Raw genomic sequence first — 23,244 nt, forward strand, 5'->3', positions numbered from 1 at the left:
GAAGACATAGTTACCAGGGGAATGGTGACAGGAGTGCTGGTCCCCAGAGTGTGGATGTGCAGCCAGAGGAGCAGAGTGAGATAAGTTTACCACATCCTTGAAGAAAATGGTGGGAGGGAGGGTGAAAATGTCCCGGAGGATGTGATATCAGAAGAATTCAAATTAATATGGTAAGGATTTCACAACATTGAAAGTACAAGGGATGGAAGCTCAGATCCCAACTGAGATTGGAGTGAGGTAATTCAGATGTTGGCCCTATATGGTCAACCATGCAATTGGAAGAAGGCAAGCGCTGTGGGAACTGTTCATGATGAATCTTTAGAAAAAACAAAATGCCATTTGCGACAACATAGATGGAACTAGAGCGTATCATGCTTAGCGAAATAAGTCAAGCAGAGAAAGACAACTATCATATGATCTCCCTGATATGAGGAAGTGGTGATGCAACATGGGGGCTTAAGTGGGTAGGAGAAGAATCAATGAAACAAGATGGGATTGGGAGGGAGACAAACCATAAGTGACTCTTAATTTTACAAAACAAACTGAGGGTTGCTGGGGGGAGGGGGGTTGGGAGAAGGAGGGTGGGGTTATGGACATTGGGGAGGGTATGTGCTTTGGTGAGTGCTGATTCACAGACCTGTACCCCTGGGGATAAAAATACATGTTTATAAAAAATTAAAAATTAAAAAAAAATGCTTCCTCTTTCAGTGTTTCAATATTTGAAATGACAGTGCACAAAATAAATAATGGTTCTATTGTTTTTTCATTTTTGTATACATTCATCATTGATATTTGGAAACTTTCTGAGTTTTTTTTTTAAGATTTTTAAAATTTATTTACTTGACAGACAGAGATCACAAGTAGGTCGAGAGGCAGGCGGGATGCGGGGGGAGGCAGGCCCCCTGCCAAGGAGAAAGCCCAATGCAGATCTTGATCCCAGGATCCTGGGATCATGACCTGCGCTGAAGGTAAAGGCCTTAACCCCACTGAGCAGCCCAGGTGCCCCAACTTTCTGTGTTTTAAAAAACATTTTTAAAGGTCACAGAAAAGTCATTATTCTCCCATTGACTGTTGAGATCACTTTGTGTGGTTTCAGCTGCACCATTATTGTTCTGTCCTGCACTATTTTACAAAGTGAGCACTGCCTCCACTTACCATGTCGGCTAATCTGAAGTTCTAGGGAAACAATTTAGTGATGTTGTTTCACCAGCTTATGTCTAGCTGTGTGCTTTCTCTCATGGATATGTGTGGGACTTGGTGAATCCTTTCAACGTTAAGAACTCACATTTTTCTTCAGTTTGGGGACATTTCCTTCTATTATGTTTCTAATTATAAATTCTACATATTCCTCTTCTAATTCTTGAGCTCATTATTTGGAGAAGTAGCATGAAAGTTTTCTTTTTTTTTTTTTAAGATTTTATTTTTATTTATTTGACAGACAAAGATCACAAGTGGGCAGAGAGGCAGGCAGAGAGAGAGGAGGAAGCAGGCTCCCTGGCTGAGCAGAGAGCCTGATGCGGGGATCAATCTCAGGACCCCGGGATCATGACCTGAGCCAAAGGCTTTAACCCACTGAGCCACCAAGGCACCCCTCTAGGGAAACAATTTAATTAGGTTATGGGCTGTGGGAACACAGAGTGAGAGAAAGGAATTGATATTTTATATAGGGTGGTTTATGGAAGGGACTTTTTAATAAAGTGAAGTGTAAACAGAGCTTAAAAGAGGGAGAGAACGTCATGTAGATCTTTAGGGGGAAAGAAGCAGAGGAATGACACGGTTTGACTTCCATTGCCATGGAATCACTTTAGCTGAAACTGGAGAGTCTGTAAGAGATGAAGAATGGTCCAGGAAGGTGTGCTGGTGGCCAGGGCGAGGGAGCAGCCTTGCGATGAGCATTGTGCAGATTCCGGGTGGAGCTCACTGGTTTTGGGAGGACGCTTGCACTCCCTATTGAGAGCTTTTCCAGAATGTTGCAAGCACGTTGTTAAACTGTTGTTAGCTTGCCATTGGTCACATTGGGAGTATTGACACCACGGAAGCCCACAGCGCTACAAATCAGGCTTCTTTTCCTTTCCCTGAGTAGATTGTTTCACATTTACCATCTCGCCACTGGACGTGGCATTCTGAAGGCAGAATTGAAGATGGGATATAAAGTAAGAAAACCAAGGATGGCTCCAGGCTTCTGGACTGCCAGCCTATGTGCATGAGCAGTGGGGCTGGGAAGGATAAAGGTGACAGAAGAGCTAGTGTTCCCATCACAGGGAGGAGGGCATCTTGTCCCTGGGACAGAGGAGTAGGACATGTAGACAAAGAGGAAGGAGAATCATTTTTCTTCTTCAAACCAGGATGAGATTCATTTTATTTACAACCCAGTGAAGAACCTCAACAAGGCTTGAATGTCGGGGATTAGCAGAAATAACTCCCAAGAACATGGATGTGAGCACGAAGTTCAGGCCACAGTCCCCAGAATATGAATGAGAGGCACCTGGTATGCATAGATGTGACTTATTTCTTACATTCAGGCAGATACCCATGCATCAGTCCCAAGAGCAAGTTCCCATGACCCCTGCTGAGGACATGCTGTGAACACCCAGCTCTGGGGGCATCAAGGATTGTGAGAAGGAGCAGAAGGGACTGTGGGCAGGTGGGTCTCTGGAGGAAGAAAGGTATTTGGGACAGAGTTGGGGAAGCTTCTCCTTGTTCTTTGTCTTTGCCTGGGCCCTCAAGGAAGGAAGGAGGGAGCAGAGACTGAGGGTGGCAAGTAGTAGGGGAGGAAGGGAGGAGCTGTGGGACCCATGTTCACAGTTGATTATCTGCTCAGCATTCCAGAAATATTCCCCACGTGTCTCCTATGTCCTCGGTGCTATTTTCCTCCTGGGACACCTGTTGTGAAAGGACAGGCAGCCCCTGATAGAGGACTCTGCCACTTTAGCCTTCTTCCCTTAGGGCTTGATTCCCCCCTCTTCCCTTCCAGTATTTCCCACAGAGGGTCAGATTGGAAGCAGTCCTCAGAGCAGCTCTCTGGCACCTGTTAGCATTCCTCCAAACGCAGACATCTTGTGCCCAAAGGAGCCTCAGTTCTCCGTTATCTAATGATGCTCTCCAAGGGAGCCTCCCACCCAGCTGCCTCTCATTCAGCCTCTCTGCCCACTTCCTTCCCAGAATCCCTAGGACTCTGTCCACACTCTTGGATAGCCTTTGACCCTGTCCATGTTTATAGGCTAAAGGCCCTATCCCCCAACACCTCAGGGAGCTGGGACCCCTGAGACCGAGCGTATCAAGGGAGGTGTGTGACATGCTCTTTACTGCAGGTGGGCGCTGACCCTGTGTGACCTGTGGGTTGCCCCTCTTCCTGACCTGGCTCTTTCTGGGAGTAAACTTGGCCTGCCCTCCCTGACCCACAACTTACAATCCGGCGCTCGCTTCTTGTGGACATAGATGGCAGAGACAGTGATGAGCAGCAACAGCTTCAGGGCCAGGCTGACAGCCATCAGGAATGGAGTAAATGGCCTTGACACTGGAAAAGAAGGGATAGGAGGCACAATCAGAGGGGGGCACCCTGGAGTCCATTCCCTGGGTCCTCCACTTACTGCCTGAAGTGACTCAGGCTTATCAATGCTCTGAGGTTCATGAATTCTTCCCCTGCTCAAGGCTGAATTCGGGGTAAGGCGCTCTTCACCTCACTCACGCCTTTCTCACTGCCAGGTGTCCTTCTTGAGGGAAGAGGTGGGGAGAACGAGCACTCCACAATGGGTAATTTTGGTTTACTGAATTGGTCCTCACACCCAGTGGCGCAGGTCACACAGCCTCTTTCTGATGAGCCATAGATGAGGTGGACAGACCCAGGGAAACCCCTCAATGTAGGATGCCAAACATCCTACAGGATGACACTGAGACCTTGTCTTTAACCAGGACAAAGCCAGACTCTCTGGGCCATAGGGACAAATGTCTGCCCGGCCTCAAGTGGAGTGAGAACAGACGTCACGGTCAGTTGGGGGTAAGGCTGCCCTGCTTTGCTCCACGCACATGGTTTGATGACTCCCATGTACAGAGGTGAGGAGAGAGTCCTCAGGATGACCTGACCTCAGGAGACCTGCTGGCTGGACAGTATCCTGGGGAGGCAAGGAAATGGGGTCTAATGCTCAGGAGAGTTTCTGACACATCAGGCCACCTGAACCCTATTGCCACTTTCAGCCGACGTCTCTCTCTTGGACATAGACTGTTGATCCGGAAGGACAGCTTCTGATTTTTTGACTTTATACAATGACCCATTTTTGTTTTTATATTTGAATTTTAAAAATCCAATTTTTTTTTGAAATATCGAGTAATCTTAAAGGAAGGAGTAGGTTCTGAGCGTATATGCCCCTGGCATATTAGAGGATGTCAGGTCTCTGCTTTGGGGCCCCTGGACATTTTCTGTGTTGAAAGAGCTTTATTGGCCATGTTTGTACCTGTTTCTAGAGGGGAGCCAGCAGGAGAAGGCTTGAGGAAGTGGGGGTACAGAGGCGAAACCATTCCTCTCCATTTAAAAAAACTCACGAAGAGCAGGCAGCTTGCTTGCTCTCTGTCTGAGGCTGAGTCTTGCCGTCCTGAATTGTGTCAACATCTCCCTCTGCCAGTCCTGCCTCCTTCGCTCTCTCACATAGGTGGATCAGGCAGCAGCCCCAGTGAGCTTTCTCTCTTCTCATATCATCTGAGAGTGTCACTCACGGGTCACTTGATGTGTGGAGTTTGTCTAGTTGGGTACTGGAAAGCCAGCTCTAATAGGCACATTTGGACCTAGGTCTCTATCTACCAGCTGGTCATGAGGCCCCCAGCCCTGTGGAAGGTAGAGCAGGGTAGGTGTCGGCTTGCCCTACCCTTGTCACTGCTGAAACCTCACCCTGATGACCTGGGCTGGTGTAAGCAAAGGAGGGGAGTATCCTGGCATTCTGATGACGTGATAATTATAAGAACAACGGGTTGGGTGGCTGTTGCAGGGCATCAACCATTCAGAGAAAGACATGCAAAGTGAAGACTGATCACATGTGAAAAGTTATGTGTGAATGTCAGGGGACTTCTGTGCAACAGTGCAGACTCTTACCTTCTAGAGCTAGAGGGCAGAAAAAGCTGAGGACACAGTTGGGTCCAACATAATCATAAGAGTATCAGTGCTACAGAGAAGACTGAATTCTCAGCTATACTGCACCTACTGTGCTAGAGTGGGGCTCTGATGGGGAAATATGGGAGATGGATACCGAGATGTGGGATAGGGACACTGAGGCCAAGCATTTCAAAGCCCTCTGGGCACTTCGTAATGGGCTGCTAAGTACAAGACAGAGGCTTAGCTACTCATCTCCAAATACAGCCTCTCAACCCAAAGGAAAAACAACAAAAGGACAGTAAATTTTATGGAAAACTGGCTCGTGGTAGTCCCTGAAGAGCAATGCCCAAACTGCAGAATCTCTGGAGACTAAAGAGAAAAATCTCCACGTCCAAATGCACATCCCCTTATGCCATTCCCCTACCACCTTCATGAAGCATAAGAAAGGCAAGGAATGGTGTGGACTCATCTCTCCCACCTCTCCTGGCTCAGTAGAAGCCTGACTACTGGAACTCACGCGAAGTCCACCCATGGAGGGCTCTGAAAAGTGGAAGAGGAAGCCAGGTGGGCTAGATGCTTCCATTTTGGAGGAGGAAGCCATACCAGGTATCCCAGGTCCACACTCCCGATTCCCCAAGCCCAGGAGGAGGCCCAGCTGTGGCAATCAAACAAAGAAAAGTCTAGACTTGATAATGTTTTTCCCATTTCAAAAAAAATGAGGAGGAGCAAAATAAGCTCAACGCAAGAGAAGGAAATAAATTTTAAAAAAAAGAGGAGTAAAAGCAAAGAAATTAACAACAAAAAATAGAGAATATCACTGAAACGAAAGTGGGTTCTTTGAGAAGAGTGATAAATTTGAAAAACTTCTAACCGTTGTAACAATAAAAAAAATGAGAATTGACCAATTTCCAATATCAGGGATGAAATGAGATACCCTACAGACATCACAAGGATTACTAGGTAATACTATGAGAAGCTCTATATATGCAGAAATTTGACAACTCAGAGAAAAAGACCACATTTCTCAAAAGCACAGCCTACCACAAGCATCCAATATGAAATGAAGAATTTGAGTAGCCCTAGCTATTCGGATTCTTCTCAGAGCAAAAGAAGGATCGGGTGCCTGGGTGACTCAGAGGGTTAAGCCTCTGCCTTCGGCTTAGGTCATGATCACAGGGTCCTGGGATCCTATCAGGCTCTCTACTCAGAAGGGAGCCTGCTTCCCCCCTCTCTCTGCTTGCCTCTCTGCCTACTTGTGATTTCTCTCTCTGTGTGTAAAATAAATAAAGAAAAGACTAAAAAAAAAATCATGGAGACCCAGGTATTTCGCAGGAAAAATTTTTGAAACATTTACAAGTGAATTAAAACAAAGTTAGGTCCACAAAATAAAGTTAATAGAAGAAGCTTTAGAAAATTGGAATATATACTCCATTTTAGGTGATATTAGGAATTATTGTTAATTTTACTAAGAATGTAATATTATAGGTTTTATAGAAGAAACCATGTCATTAATCACATAAGCACACAAGTGTGGACTCCATTTGGAGCTGGATGTGGATCCATGACTAACTCATTAGTGGACACAATTAAGCAACTTCTGCATACCTCTACTTTTAAGAGAAATTGTTCCTTTTCCCCTTCCTATCTCTAATCTCCTGGGAAGAAGTGACATGAACACTCGGTGGCCCAGTGTTGACCCAGGCAAGAAGACACTGTCATTGGGCACGTGAGAAAGAACATGGGCCTTTAAAGATCTTCTGGAATAAAGACTGCTGGAAAACTGGCTTGACCTCCCCTGATGTTACACGAGGGAGAAATAAGGAATGCTTTAGTTGTAGAAAGGGGACACCGTAGTTCTTTGGGACAATGCCCCCTGCTATAATTACACACACCCCCAGTTGCTGGTCCATCTTCAGAGACTCAGGTTTCCCTCGAATAGCTTAGCTCCTCAGCTGTCCTAAGGGCAGGAAATGTTTGCCATCTGTCCCTCACTGTCCCCTGAATCCCTTCTGTAAAATTCCAGGCCAACAGGTTGGTTAAGCAGGAAAGGAGACCAGAAATAAATTGGAATTGGCATAAAGTAAATGTGCCTTGAGCGATCATGACTATTGCTGATCTGCTGTCACAAATAAAGGGAGATGGGGCGCCTGGGTGGCTCAGTGGGTTAAAGCCTCTGCCTTCGGCTCGGGTCATGATCCCAGGGTCCTGGGATCGAGCCCCGCATCAGGCTGTCCGCTCCGCGGAGAGCCTGCTTCCTCCTCTCTCTCTCTCTCTGCGTACTTCTGATCTCTATCTGTCAAATAAATAAAATCTTTAAAAAAAAAAAAAAAACAAATAAAGGGAGAGAGGAGATCCCAGATGTGACCACACACGGTCACCCAGAAGCCTCGTCAAGACTCAAAACTCCCAAGTCCTCAGGGTCCCTTCTGGAATTTCAGAGTGGCAAGTGCAGGCATTTTCCATGCTGATGATGGAAAAGTGTAGATGGGACAGAGACCATGCTAGGTGGGAACGAACAGAAGGAGACATGGCTGGCCAGACATGGTGACTTAATCATTGTCAGGTGAAGGCGCAGGGAGCAGGACACAAGAAACAGGACCATTGAGGTCTCACCCTGGTCCTTCTGGTGGACAGAGGCCACAAGGGTATGGTTTCTGGTGACCACGGGCTGCCCGTCATGCTGCACCAGGCAGGTGAACACCACGTCTTCCCTGTGGGCAGATGAGTTCACCAGGAGCCAGCTCGTCCAGTTAAAGGTCCCATCCTTGTTCTCTACAAGGTTCAAGGACCTTGAGGCCTTTTCTGTTCGGGACACATTGCCGTTCTCCAGCCAGGTCAGCTGGAGGCGCTGGGGGTAGAACTTCTTCACTTGGCAAGTGACCTTCACTTGGTCTCTTGACACTGGCTTCTGGGAAACCTCCAAGGTGGGCGAAACTGAAACAGCACAGGGAAGAAGCTCTCACCTCATGGAACAGACAGAACACGGAGGAGGGGCTTGAGAACGTAGCCCCCCACCCCCAGCAAGGGAGTCACTCAGAACAGAGCTAGGCATACAGCTGGTGCTCTAACACTGAGGGTAGTCTTTGCATATGGATGAATCCCTAAGCACAGTGCCCAGCACACAGTAGGTGCTCAAGGAATGATGGCTCCTGGTAGGCTAAGAATTAGTGAAATCACGATTCTCAGCCCCACGCATACAGCTGGAATAGAATAACTGTAGCAAAACAAATGACCCCACCAAGCACACGGTGGCATGGAGTACAGCGGGTGTTCAATAATTGGAGTTGCTATGGTACAGTAAAGGAAATGACTGAGAGTAGTACTTGGCATGTGGTAGGTGTTCACCCCCACGGCAGCCATGGAAGCAGTAGGAGGGGAAGGCACATCTAGGTGCAGGTGACCTGGAGGGTCTGCCAGGGGTCAGACTCCAGGGAACAGAGGGCCTGGAGCAGGAAGCGGGGGAGGGGTAGGCTCGGAGACTTGGGGGCCAGACCCAGGCTGGGGCTGGGAAGGAGGGGCATCTACCTCGGAGGACCTCAGACAGGTTGGCAGTCGCACGAAGAGGAGGGCCCCCCTGCAGGGTCACGTGGGTCACCTCGCAGATGACCTGGGAGCGAACATCCCCCGGGGCCAGCACCAGCCTGGTTGTGCTGGAGACGCTGTAGGACGTTCTGTTTCTCTCTGGGTCCACGCTGGTCTGGGAGGCTGCCAGCTCATTCCAGTTTCTGAACCATCTCAGGGTGATGTTTCTGGGGGAGAAGCCGCGGGACTTGCAGGTGAAGTTCACTGTCTGCTCCGGCGAGGCCCTGGCCGTGGGGCCCGACACCACGGGGAGAGAGGGTTTGGCTACAAGAGGAGCATTTGTGAACAGTGAGCATGACTGTGGTCCTCAGCGCTCAGGAACCTGTGAGGCGCTGTGGAGAACCCGCCACCCTTCTGAGAGTGTGCGGAGGGCGGTGTCCTCTCCTCCTTGCACAGAGGAGGCCCTGAAGTTCCAGAGCTGAACTCTGACTCAGGGGTAGGGCCCAGGTGCAGTTCTAGGCTTGTGTTCAAATCCCCCCCTCACTTCTCTGCCAGGTGACTTCCCACCAATCTGGGCACAAGAAAGACGTTTCTGATGGGTCTGACTGTTGGCATCAACCGTTCCTAGCTGTCTCTCTGCAAACGTCACTGAGGTCAGAGAACATATGCAACAGACTGTACAGTGAACAGGGACCCCTAAAGAGGCCAGAACTGGGCTGGCCAGCTGACCACAATGGGGCTGTGGCACGGCGAGGCTCCTCTTCTGTGACATGGGACAAGAAGCATTTCTCCTTACCGGGATTGCAGGAAGGGGCAAGTAAGGGAATGCAACTGGTTCTGCTTGAAATTTATCACTGGAAATGCAGATGGAAAAGAGCAGATGAATCAGAAAGTGGCTGACAGTAACCTCAGTCTCATTATAGTGCTAAAATCTCCCTCTGAATATTCATCTGCAGCCCTAATATATAGAGCCTACTTTCCCCTGTTCGGCATCATGGCTTTGGAAATTATTCCCTGTGATCCTTTACCTGTAAAATAAAGACAACGTTGTGAGGAAACTCCTCCAGGGTGGTCTCTGTCTCTCCCTCACCTAGGAGCCAAGCTCCTTTGGTCCAGTTACAATGGAACTGCTCTTTACTGGGGGGGGGGGGTGTTCCTGTGGCCTACAGCTGTTTCATCCACAACAGAATAAATGTCCCACCTTCTCCAGCCCGACAGTGACAGCCACCCTCCTTTTCCATCTGACATTCTCACTGAAAACGGTTATGGGGAGGGCTCCCTCCGGGTGTCCAGACATGTTGACTTGACAACAACAGAGGGAAGATGTGGGGTCCCAACAGCTGAGTCTAGAATGTGAACTCTCGCTCATGAAGCCGAATACCCTCCAGGATGTGCCTCCCAGTCATTCTTAGTCTGCAGAGCCAGGAATGGGGTGCCTGGTGTCGCTGGGATTGCGGGGGCCACTCTGCTCTGTCCAGGATGGTGCCCCAGGCTGCTCAGTGAAGGAGAAACACAACCCAACTGGGGAAAGACTCTGGATGCTCTTACACGTGAGAAGCCGTGTCCTCCAGGAACAGGCTCGACACTTCACCAGATGTTTGCATACCTGTCTGATCTGGGGGTGCAAAGCTAGCCCACCTCTTCCCGTGTTTTCTTAATGTTTACTGCTGAAAAAGAGAACCATACAAGATTTACAAGAGTTTCAAGGAGAGGGTGGGCACTTTCTCCCACTTTGGCTAGCACAGTGAGTGTGCAGAGAGCAGGGCTGTGAGTCAGGCTGTGGCTCACTCCCCTGCTCAGGCCGGATCTGCTGAGCCTCAGTGTCCTCATCTGTAAATGGGCTGAGATGGTCCCTCCAGCTTCATCCATTCTCAACCAGGGCATCCCCTGTGTGGGCAGCTTGGGGAAGAGGAAGGAGAGCTCTCCCAGGAGGAACAGATCTACCCAGTGCTAGAGCCACTTACTAGGGCTGGTGCCCAGGCAAGGGACATACCACTGGGAACTCCTGTAACACCTGCACAATCAGGATAAAACAACCGGCATGCCTATGTCCTGGGGCTGAGGGGAGATTCAGTGCTCTTATGGAAGTCAATCCCTGAATTGCATGATGCTTTTTGTTCAGACCCACAACAAATGCTCAGCCTCTGGCATCTTCTCCATCCTGGGCTCTCAGTCTAAACAGTGAGTTTATACCTCTTCTCACTGTGATTATTCTACGTTGCAAGAAAAACATATCCCACCTCCCTGCCCTGGGTGCATTTGTCCACAGGAAGGGAAGGGAACATGAGCTTCATGGAAAGGAGTCCTTGGCTGTATTGTTCCCTGCTTCCCCTGCACATAGACAAGAGCCTGCACACAGCAGGTGCTCAGTAAGTGTTGAGTCGAGAAGAGTCAGCCATATGGAGGGACACTCTCTGGAGGCAGGAGTTAGATTGGGTCATGTGACTGGTCAAGCCACTCAAACTGTAAGTCCCTCATCCCTAGAACCAGAGGGCTGCTCAGGATTGGAAAAGGTGAGAATGATGGACCCACAGACTGAGGTTCTAGACTTTCCCACCATTGATCAGGGGCCTTGAGCAAGCATCAGGACTCTCTAGGCCTCAACTTCCCTGATCCGTGGAAGGGGCTGAAGTCAGGAACACCCACTACAATGCCTGATTCTTAGTTGTTGGTCAGACAATGGAGGATATTCTTATTGACTTGTTGTCACAACCAGGAGACAAAGGGGGCCCAGGCCATACTCACCGCTCACAGTGACCTGGGTGCCTGGTCCAGACTTAAACTCCACATCAGGGGTCCCCTTCTGGAACTTCACACAGTAGTAGGTTCCGGTGTCTGCTGGGGTGATGTTACTGATGCGGATGGAAAAGTCCATGTTGTTTCTCCTTGTGGTGTCTGAAACATTTGTTACTCGGGGGAAGTGGCCTCCTTGGACACTGAAGATTAACTCCCGGCCTGGCTCTGTCCCCCTGAACCACTGAACCGGCCCTGTGGGGAGCAGGGAGGTCATGGTGCAGCGAAGAGTGGCTGTCTGTCCAGCTGCGACAGACACGGACTTGTCAGGCTGGATCACCTGCAGCCCCGCCTCACCGGCCACACCTGGAAGGAAAACAGAGCAGTGGTCTCCTCATCCTGCCGTGATCCTGCGCGTCTCCTCACGTGTTTACGCACAACAGCTCCCAGACCTAGTGTGCACGGGGAAGGGCCCTCCCCCCGAGCCTGTAACGGGACACCCCATCACAACCAAGGAAACAAAGTCACAGAGACTCAGTGATGTGGCACAGAGCAGGTTTGACTTCGCAGCTGGATTTCCTGTTTTGGTGACAAGCTAGTCTCTGGAGACATTCAGAAATGCAAACTCATTCTTTCTTAGGTGAAGTGTCCTCAAAACCAGGCAGGGATAGAAATCAGAGAAGCAGGCTGCTGGTGCATCAGACATACACCCAGTGTCCTTTTCCATTTTTTAGCTACTCCTCAAGGAGGAAATTTGTGTTTCTTCCTTGCAGTGTGTGAGCTGGTAAAACACATGCACTTACCAGTATTTGTAAATAAACATGCCTCCTAAAGAGGGCAGGAGCTATTACAGGCACGTCCTGTGTGTGTCAAGAACCTCAAATACTTTGGTTTCTAAGTCTGGAGCAGGCTAGGGTCAGGAAGCTGAAGTGCTAGGACAAAAATGGGAAGAAACAGGAATGCACCATGGAGGGAGACGTAGAGGGACAATGGGAGGGGAGACGGAAGAGGATCAGGTGGTTATGAGGAGCCAAGGAAAGGTGAAAATTCTACCATTTGTGTGTCTATATTCCTCCTATTTCTATTTTTGACCCACGCCTTGTCTCTCAGCTATCTATGTATGTACAAACACCATTTGAACTTTTTCTTAGCTAGAAGTAAACCTCTCACAGCTAACACGTCCTAAACTGAACTCAGTTTCCAACATATCTTTGCACATCTCAGCGGCGGCACCTTTATTTTCGCAGATGCTTATGATCTTGACCTTGGGTGCCTTTATTTCCCATCTCAATTCCTATGCTAATGGCTAAAGACTCCCCTGCTGCAGGCACCTGCAGGCTGACCTCTTCCCCTTCCTCTCCTGGCTGCTGTCTTGCTGCAAACCAGTTTACCTTGTTCACATGGAAGCACTGAGCTCTTGAGGGCTCTAGCTGCTTCTCTCTATGTCCTGTGGTCCTCCATTCTCAACCAAATGCTAGAATGAAACTTATGTCAGATCGTGTCACTTCTGTCTTCAAAACCTTGCGATAGCTACCATTTCATTCAGAATAAAAGCCTGGATCCTTGAACAGAGCAAGAGGATTCTGCTCTCATGCTGTTCCCAGTGCTGTTCAGGAAGGCTCTTCCCCCAGAAAATCACATGGCTCACTCCCCTGCTTCTTACTATCTTTGCTCCAGGCTACCTGTTTAAATATATCCCACCCTAGCAGTTCTCCCATTGTCGTATCCAGCTGTACTGTCATGTTTTTTCCGTAATGTTCATCACTCTCTCTACCTCTGTTATTTACTGATTTATTGCGTCTATTGTTTCCTGTTATTTCTTCCACTATGATACAACTTCTAAAAGGTCAAGTATCTTGTGTCATTTATTCATCAACATGCCCTATGTTAATATAACTGTTCTTGTCGCCTAGTAGCTATATAGTTAATATTTGTATAATGTGTGAATTGCCCAATGTGACCCCTTTTGGAGACCATGAAGTCTATTTTCAGTGGAGAATTTCTCAGGACATTATATCAGAAGCCGAGTTTTCCACATAGATGACTTGGAGGAAACAAACACTTGCATATACCCAGAACTCAGAATACAGAAGCACTTGAGAGAAGCAAACCACAAATATTCCTCACCACACCACCCCCTTCCCCACACTGACTGGAAGATCTGCAGAAATCTCATGGAATCAACCTAGGGTCATAGGGTTTGAAAAGAGCAATGATTAGACCTGTGAGATCTAGAATCAGACTGCCTAGGTTCCAATTCTACCTTCCCACTTATACTCAATGACCTTGGCCCTTTCTGAGCCTTGTTTTCTTATCTGCAAGGTAGGGGTGACAAGAATGTCTACCTTGGATACAAAGATCACATGACATAATGGACATAGGCATTTCCAGGGGTGTGTGTGTGGCACATGGTTAGTACTCAGGAATTTGGAAAGTTATCACTCATGAGATTTCCTGAGGCATGGAGGCATCAGTGGACACCGGATAATTGGGATTGGGATATGAAATTGGATATAATTACAGATGCAGATCACACAGGCAAGAATCCCTGAATTTTTTACCCTTTTTCCCTCAGCCTCTTGAATCCAGCATGGAGGCATTTCCAAGGTAGCAATGCACAAGGTTCTACTCATTTTACCAAGAAAGAAGTTTGTTTTTAATTTAAGAGCGTGGTGAGGGGTGAGATGTAGGTTTAGAGAATTAAAGAAGAGGGTGAGTAGCTCAGAGACAGGGATCCAAACATCGTTCTAATGTGCATTTCACGTAGACTGGCTGCATTATGAGGAGAAAAAGCAAAGTGTTTTCCAAAATCCCATGTGTGTGTGCACATGCATGTGTGTACCCCTCCCTATGCCCACTCCTATGCATGCACGCACGTGCACACACACACAGAGGTAAGTGCATTCCCTGTATATGTACAGTGTGGCCCAGCATGCTAGTATAGAGACTTTTTTGAGGATTAAGTGAAATTATAGTACATGTTAAACTTCAGTAACAATTTGGCTCCTAGGAAACATGCAGCACATCATTAACAAGAGTTTGTGAGTACACGCAGCACGGTGGAATTCTGAAATCCTCTGCGTGTGATACGTGATGGCTCTTCTACTATTTGCCTCTCTGTGTTTCTGATGTTTTTACACTTGGCCTCCACTGAGGATCCAGGCAGCATAACATGGTTAAAAGATGAACTGTGGAGCTGAGTGGGCTGGACATGAACCTGAGCTGCTCCAGGGACTTAAGTAGGTGACTCTGGTCTGGTTACTCTCTCTGCCTCCCTATCTGCAATCAGGAGTACAGTCATAGCTATCAGGCATGGATTTTGTGAGCATTAGACTAATGAACGTAAACAAAGCTGTCATTGTTACCCATTGAAGCATTGATTCTTTGGATGTTGGTGGTAACCAGCTACAAGTGATGGATCCCCAGAGGAAATATTCAGATCCCTGATTTCAAACTCAGATGAGACCCAGTCCTTGGCTTTCTGTGGAGGATGTGGGTAGCACACCTGTGTTTACATGGAGGACCTAAATGCCTAGGGACAGGGAGTGGTTGAGGAGGCAGGGAAAGGGGAGTCTCCCTCAAGGCAATGCTCACCTGTGAGTCCCAACAGCAGAGCCAGCAGCAGGTGAGGAGAAGGGCACGATCCGGAGGCAGGGGCCCACATGGTGGAGGCCGGAGGATCCCACTCGCTGCAAATGTGTGTGCTGGGTGATGGCCTCTGATCTGTGGGAAGGAACAGCCCGCCCCTCTCGTGATGGAAGAGGAAGGAAGCATCTATAATGCAGTCACACAGCTGTAAGGCTGAGATCTACTTTTGGGTTCTGAAAGAGGGAGTGGTTGCGGAGGCCTCATATGGTGAGAGGGACCTCTTCTTACGTTTTGGTGGGGGTTTTGTGTGTTTTTTGAGAAGGGAGTTGAGGGAAATTGGAAGGGGAGGTGAACCATGAGAGACTATGGAGTCTGAAAAACAATCTGAGGGTTTTGAAGGGGTGGGGGTGGGAGGTTGGGGAGCCAGGTGGTGGGTATTAGAGAGGGCACGGATTGCATGGAGCACTGGGTGTGGCACAAAAACAATGAATACTGTTATGCTGAAAAGAAATAAAAAATTTAAAAAATTATTATCTGTTTCCTTTGCTGTGCAGAAGATCCAATCAAGAAATGGGCAGAGGACATGAACAGACATTTCTGCAAAGAAGACATCCAGATGGCCAACAGACACATGAAAAAGTGCTCCATATCACTCGGCATCAGGGAAATACCACAATGAGATATCACCTCACACCAGTCAAAATGGCTAAAATAAACAAGTCAGGAAATGACAGACGCTGGCGAGGATGCGGAGAAAGGGGAACCCTCCTACACTGTTGGTGGGAATGCAAGCTGGTGCAGCCACTCTGGAAAACAGCATGGAGGTTCCTCAAAATGTTGAAAAACAGAAGCTTTTGATTTTGATAAAGTCCCAAAAGTTTATTTTCGCTTTTGTTTCCTTTGCCTTTGGAGACATATCTTGAAAGAAGTTGCTATGGCTGATATCGAAGAGATTACTGCCTATGTTCTCCTCTAGGATTCTGATGGATTTCTGTCTCACATTGAGGTCTTTTATCCATTTTGAGTTTATCTTTGTGTACGGTGTAAGAGAATGGTCGAATTTCATTCTTCTATATATAGCTGTCCAGTTTTCCCAGCACCATTTATTGAAAAGACTGTCTTTTTTCCACTGTTTATTTTTTCCTGCTTTGTCAAAGATTAATTGACCATAGAGTTAAGTGTCCATATCTGGGCTCTCTACTCTGTTCCACTGGTCTATGTGTCTGTTTTTATGCCAGTACCATGCTGTCTTGGTGATCACAGCTTTGTAATAAAGCTTGAAATCAGGTAACGTGATGCTCCCAGTTGTATTTTTGTTTTTCAATATTTCCTTAGCGATTCGGGGTCTCTTCTGATTCCATACAAATTTCTGGATTATTTGCTCCAGGTCTTTGAAGAATACTGGTGGAATTTTGATCGGAATAGCATTAAAAGTACAGATTTCTCTAGGCAGTATAGACATTTTAACAATGTTTATTCTTCCGATCCAAGAGCATGGAATGGTCTTCCATCTTTTTGTGTCTTCTTCAATTTCCTTCCTGAGTGTTCTGTAGTTCCTCAAGTACAGATCCTTTACCTCTTTGGTTATGTTTGTTCCCAGGTATCTTATGGTTCTTGGTGTTATAGTAAATGGAATCGATTCTCTAATTTCCCTTTCTGTAATTTCATTGTTAGTGTATAAGAAAGCCATTGATTTCTGCACATTGACTTTGTATCCTGCCACATCCTGGGTATTTACCCCAAAGATACAGATGTCGTGAAAAGAAGGGCCATCTGTAGCCCAATGTTTATAGCAGCAATGGCCACGGTCACCAAAATATGGAAAGAACCAAGATGCCCTTCAACAGATGAATGGGTAAGGAAGATGTGGTTCATATACACTATGGAGTATTATGCCTCCATCAGAAAGGATGAATACCCAACTTTTGTAGCAACATGGATGGGACTGGAAGAGATTATGCTGAGTGAAATAAGTCAAGCAGAGAGAGTCAATTATCATATGGTTTCACTTATTTGTGGAGCATAACAAATAGCATGGAGGACATGGGGAGTTAGAGAGGAGAGGGGAGTTGGGGTAAATTGGAAGGGGAGGTGAATCATGAGAGACTATGGACTCTGAAAAACAATCTGAGGAGTTTGAAGTGGTGGTGGGGGGTGGGAGGTTGGGGTACCAGGTGGTGGGTATTATAGAGGGCACGGATTGCATGGAGCACTGGGTGTGGTGAAAAAATAATGTATACTGTTATGCTGAAAATAAATAAATTTAATTAAAAAATTATTATCATGTTATGTTAGTCACCATACAGTACATCATTAGTTTTTGATGTACTGTTCCATAATTCATCATTTACGTTTAACACCCAGTGCCCCATGCAATCTGTGCCCTTCTTAATACCCATCACTGGGCTCACCCATCCCCCTACTCCCCTCCCCTCTAAAACCCTCAGTTTGTTTCCTGGCATCTATAGTCTCTCATTGGTAGTCTCTTGCTCTGATTCCCTCCACCTTTATTTTCCCCTTCCATCTCCTAATGTCTTCCCTGCTATTCCTTATGATCTACAAGTAAGGGAAACAATATGATAGTTGACTTTCTCTGCCTTATTTCATTTAGCATAATCTCCACCAGTCCCATCCATGTTGATACAAATTTGGGTATTCATCCTTTCTGATGGTTGAGTAATATTCCATTGTACATATCAACCGCATCTTCTTTATTCATTCATCTGTTGAAGGGCATCTCCGCTCTTTCCACAGTTTGGCCATTGTGGACATTGCTGCTATGAACACTGGGGTGCATATGGTCTTTTTTTTCACTACTTTTGTATCTTTGAGCTAAATGCCCAGTAGAGCGATTGCTGGGCCGTAGGGTAGTTCTATTTTCTACTGTTTGAGGAACCTCCACACTGTCTTCCACAGTGGCTGCACCAACTTGCATTCCCACCAACAATGTAAGAGGGTTTCCCTTTTTCCACGTCCACTCCAGCATTTGTTGATTCTTGTCTTGTCAATTTTTTCCATTCTAACTGTGTAAGATGGTATCTCAATAATGGTTTTGAATTGAATCTCCCGGATGGCTAATGATGATGAACATTTCTTTCTCGTGTTTGTTAGCCATTTGTATGTCCTCTTTGGAGAGTGTCTGTTCATGTCTTCTGCCCATTTTTTGATGTGATGATCTGTTTGTTGAGGATTGAGTTTGAGAAGTTCTTTAGAGATCTTGGATACCAGCCCTTTATTTATAGTGTCATTTGCAAATATCTTCTCCTATTCTGTGGGTTGTCTCTTTTTTTGATGCTGCTGAGTGTTTCCTTTGCTATCCAGAAACTTTTTATCTTGGAGAAGTCCCAAAAGTTTATTTTCACTCTTGTTTCCCTTGCCTTTAGAGACATGTCTTGAAAGAAGTTGCTGTGGCTGATGTTGAAGAGGTTACTGTCTATGTTTCCTCTAGGATTTTGACACATTCCTGTATCACACTGAGGTCTTTCATCCATTAGATTTTAAGCTAAAGACCATAGTTAGAGAGACAGAAGGACACTATATGATTCTTAAAGTGTCTATCCAACAAGGGGATCTAACAATTGTAAATATCTATGGTCCCAACATGGGAGCAATCAACTATAAAAGCCAACTGTTAACCAAAATAAAAAGACATGTTGATAATAAAACGTTAATAGTAGGAGACCTCAACACTCACTCTCAGCAATAGCCAGATCCACCTAAGCAGAAAGTCCACAAAGACACAAGAATTTTGAATGACACACTGAACTAGATGGACTTCATAGATACATACAGAACATTCCACTCTAAAACAACAGAATGCCCATTCTTCTCAAGTGCACATGGAACTTTCTCCAGAATAGACCAGATTCTGGGATACAAATTAGGTCTCAACCAATACCAAAAGACTGAGATTATTCCCTGTAATTTCTCAGACCACAGTGCTTTGAAACAGGAATTCGATTAAAAAAAATTTTTTTTGGAAGGAATTCTTTTTATGTTTCAGAGAGAGTGAGCAGGCCCAGAAGAAATGATGCTTCCTGCCTGCCTGGGGCCTCTGCTTTCTGCACTGGGCCCCTCCCCCCACCTTGAGGTCTTCATGGTGATTTTCCACTTGGGAGTCCCAGGCCGAGAAGGATCTGCAGTAGGGGACTGTGTCCCATCTCCTGAGCTCTGGACACCTGGGGGTGGTTAACTTGTGGCCTCATTCTGCACAAGCTTCCACAAGAGCTACTGAGCTGGAGAAAGAAATGGGTTCATCAGGACCTAAGAAATTTTGGGGTCAAATGAGGTGGGCTCCAGAAATGACTCCCTATTCCAACCCTTTATTGATGGAATAGTAAACTTAGCCCAAATGCACAGTGCAGTGTGGACTTCAGAAGTTGTATTTGCTGAGGGTATGTGGTTGACTCAGTTGGTGAAGCGAGCAACTCTTGATGATGGGGTTGTGAGTTTGGGTCCCAAGTTTGGTGTAGTACTTAAAAAAGAAATAAAATCTTTTAACAAAAGAAGTTGTATATGCTTGCCTCCAACAAAAAGCACCATTTCTTCCTCTTTCTGAAGAGGAAGTGGGTTTTATGTCCCAGAGATCACTCTCCCGGGCATTTATCTGAGCAAAATGAAGACATAGCTTTACACAGTCTCTACATGAATGTTTAGAGCAGTTTTTTCATAATGGAAAAAAACTGTAAACATGCAAAATGCCCAGTGATAAGTGAATTGTTGAACAAACTGTGGTGCATTCCTATCAGGATATACTATATAGCAGTAAAAAGGAATACCTTATATACATATGCACAACTTGTGAGATTCCAAAGGTATTATGTGGAGTGAAAAAAAAAATCACTCTTAAAATGTCCATACTGTAGGACTTCGCTTCCACAACATTCTCAAAGTTATAGAGAATAAATCGGCATGGGCCAGAGGTTTGGGTGGTGGGCTGGCTGTCACTAAGAGAGGCTAGCACAAGAGTAAGCTCTGTGGTCATGGAATTGTTCTGTACCCTGAATATCATGATGGTTATCCAAAATACACATGAGCAGATCAATGTAAGCAAAAGCTAGGAATGTTACAAGGTTGAGACACTTGATGTAATAACCATTGGGTATCATATGTTACTCGTGAATCACTAAATTCTACCCTGAAACTAACACTACACTATATGTAAACTGACTTTAATTTAAATAAAATCTTGAAGGAAAAAAAGGATTGAGTATAAAACACAATGTTATTGGCGTTATAATGTGGATACTGACTATGACATTATCTAAAATTAAAAATGTTAAGGGGGTGGGGTAGAAATAGCACATGGGGTGTGATTTCCATAGTATCAGAGCATTGCATTCCCATCATCCACAGTGGGAAATCAGTAAATAATGTCAAAGGGTGAGAAGTCAAGAAGAGACAATATATGCATGCTCTATGAGATCTGGGTATAGAATCTAAAAGAATAAGTTAAAAATTATCAATTAAAGGAATGGAAAATGGTCGCCCCTGGGAGGTGGAAAATAGTGGGAGGTCGGGAGACTCCAGTTTTCATACGTAGAAAGTACAGAACTATTTTCCTGTTGAAGCGTGTGCATGTGTAACTTTAATGAAGGTAAAAACTAACCTCGGTGAGATGATTGATGTTGTAAGAGTTACACAGAAGGGAATGTCCATACATTAGTCTGAGTGTGATAAGCTTGATGGATAGAAGATCAATGTTCAAAACTCAATTACATTCTTATACAGCAGTGCCAAACCCATAATAATAATTTTTAAAGATTCCATACACCAGAAAGTATTAAAGATAGCTCTAAGTAAGGATGCATAAGATCATCATGGGACTAAAAATCCCTGTAAACTGGTGAGCTGAAAGTCATCAAAGAAAACCTAAAACACCTCATGTCTATGAGTGGCAAAACAGTATCAGAGGATGTCAATTTTCCCGCATGAATACAAAGTGAAAGCAATCAAATCATAATTGTAAGAGGGTTTTAATAAATGTTGACAAAGTGATTCTAAAATGCATCTGGACCAAGGAAAGCCATAACAGTTCTGAGCAACAGGTGGGAAGTTTTGCCCAAAAGAAGGATTGAAATTTATTTTAAAGCTGTTCTAACTGGGACATAGCAGTGTTTTTGTTTTTGTTTTTGTTTTTAATTCACTTTTCATCAGCAAAACTCTCACTGATGCTCATATAGTTTTTGGTGGAGCTCTGATAAAATCTTTTTTATGCACATGAAAAAAGTGATTGTCTATCTTCTTGCTGCTTTGTTGTTAGAGTTCTCTAAATATTCTCTCAGGCATTGCAAACTTCATAGAGGGCAAGACAGTAAATGTCTTATGACTGGCAGGCATCAGGTCCAGGCTGCAATCACTTCTTTCTGACATCTCAGCCTGAAAGAAGCCATGGATTATAAAGGTGATTAGTACAGATAGGCAGTTGTCCCCGATGCAAGGCCTTCATTAGATATCATGTGACAATTATTTTCTCCCAGTTGGTAACCTTTCTTTTCTTTTTATTAACAGTATCTTTTAAAAGTATAAACTGCTCTAGGCAGTATAGACATTTTAACGTTTATTCTTCTGATCCAAGAGCATGGAATGGTCTTCCATCTTTTTGTGCCTTCTCCAATTTCTTTCATGAGTGTTCTGTAGTTCCTCAAGTACAGATCCTTTACCTCTTTGGTTAGGTTTATTCCTGGGTGGGAATGCAATCTGGTGCAGCCACTTTGGAGAACAGTGTGGAGATTCCTCAAGAACTTAAAAATAGAGCTTCCCTATGACCCTGCAATTGCACTCCTGGGTATTTAGCCCAAAGATACAGATGTAGTGAAAAGAAGGGTCATCTGTACCCCCAATGTTTATAGCAGCAATGGCCACAGTCGCTAAATTGTGGAAAGAACCAAGATGCCCTTCAATGGATGAATGGATAAGGAAGATGTGGTCCATATACACTATGGAGTATTATGCCTCCATCAGAAAGGATGAATACCCAACTTTTGTATCAACATGGACAGGACTGGAAGAGATTATGCTGAGTGAAATAAGTCAAGCAGAGAGAGTCAATTATCATATGGTTTCACTTATTTGTGGAGCATAACAAATAACATGGAGGACAAGGGGAGATGGAGAGGAGAAGGGATTTGAGGGAAATTGGAAGGGGAGGTGAATCATGAGAGACTATGGACTCTGAAAAACAATCTGAGGGTTTTGAAGGGGCAGGGGGTGGGAGGTTGGGGGAAGCAGGTGGTGGGTATTATAGAGGGCATGGATTGCATGGAGCACTGGATGTGGTGCAAAAACAATGAATACTGTTATGCTGAAAAGAAATAAAAAATTAAAAAAAAACAGTATCTTTTGAAGAATAAAAGTTTTAAAGCTTCATGAAGCCAAATGGGCCAATGTTTTCCTTTATAGACTGTTTTTCTCCTGTCTTATCTATGAAGTGTCTGCTAACCCAAGAACAAAATGATTTAGTTTTGTTTCCCCCCACAGTTTCTTCTAGAAACTTCATCATTTTAGATTTTATATTTAGGTATGATCCATCTGATCATATTAATTTGTTCTAGGTATTTTTGTGTGTGTTGTTCAGTAATATTGATATTAGGTAATATTATTTTAGGAAGGGGATTATGCTGATGAAATAAGTCAAACAGAGAAAGTCAATTATCATGTGGTTTCACTTATTTGTGGAACATAAGGAATAGCATGGAGGACATTAAGAGAAGGAAGGTAAAAATGAAGGGGGCAGAAAATCAGAGGGAGAGAGGACTGTGGACTCTGGGAAACAAACTGAGGCTTATAGAAGGGAGGAGTGTGGGAGATGAGAGAGCCCAGTGATGGGTATTAAGGAGGGCACATATTGCATGAAGCACTGGGTGTTATATGCAAACAATAAATCATGGAACACTACATCAAAAACTAATGATGTACTGTAAGGAGACTAATACAACACAATTTATAAAAGACAATATTAAATTTTGTGCATAAAGAAATAGTTAAGGGTCTTTTTTTTTTTTTAACATAGGAGTATCTAGTTGTTTCATGGCCATTTGTTGAAAGGATGATCCTTTCCACATTGAGTTGTTTGGGAAACTTTGTCAAAAATCACTTCGCCAACTATGTGTTTTGAATGGGTCTTTTTCTTTTTTCGATGCAAAAGCAAATTTTATCTTTAAAGTATTTTTAAAGTTTTAATTATTAAAGTTGCTATATGGTGCTGTATTAGTTTTAAATGCACAACGTAGTAAGTTGAAAGTTCTAGGCGTTATGAAACGTTCACCATAGTAAGTGTAATCACCCTCTGCCCCCACACAATGTTATTCCAGAACTGT

General features: G+C 45.2%; 1 protein-coding gene across 6 annotated transcripts in view; it reads right to left on the minus strand.

Annotated features, from left to right (window-relative positions):
* Positions 1-23,244, minus strand: part of LOC116595144 (signal-regulatory protein beta-1-like) — a 202,355-nt gene that overhangs the window by 95,958 nt on the left and 83,153 nt on the right. The window contains exons 1-6 of one of the 6 annotated variants that reach the window (XM_032351193.1): positions 14,933-15,106; positions 11,351-11,704; positions 8,609-8,929; positions 7,697-8,017; positions 3,410-3,517; positions 1,523-2,883 (exon numbers count right to left, since the gene is read on the minus strand). The exons of 1 other annotated variant lie outside the window; for it this stretch is intronic. In XM_032351193.1, coding sequence (XP_032207084.1) covers positions 2,864-2,883; positions 3,410-3,517; positions 7,697-8,017; positions 8,609-8,929; positions 11,351-11,704; positions 14,933-15,002 — 1,194 coding nt within the window. In that variant the 5' untranslated portion in view covers positions 15,003-15,106 and the 3' untranslated portion in view covers positions 1,523-2,863. Of the gene's footprint in view, positions 1-1,522; positions 2,884-3,409; positions 3,518-7,434; positions 8,018-8,608; positions 8,930-11,350; positions 11,705-14,932; positions 15,109-23,244 lie in introns of those variants that run through there. 4 more of the 6 variants (XM_032351171.1, XM_032351183.1, XM_032351172.1 and 1 more) reach the window with 4 other exon arrangements.

The sequence above is a fragment of the Mustela erminea genome, chromosome 7, assembly GCF_009829155.1.
Source record: "Mustela erminea isolate mMusErm1 chromosome 7, mMusErm1.Pri, whole genome shotgun sequence".
NCBI classification, from domain to species: domain Eukaryota; kingdom Metazoa; phylum Chordata; class Mammalia; order Carnivora; family Mustelidae; genus Mustela; species Mustela erminea.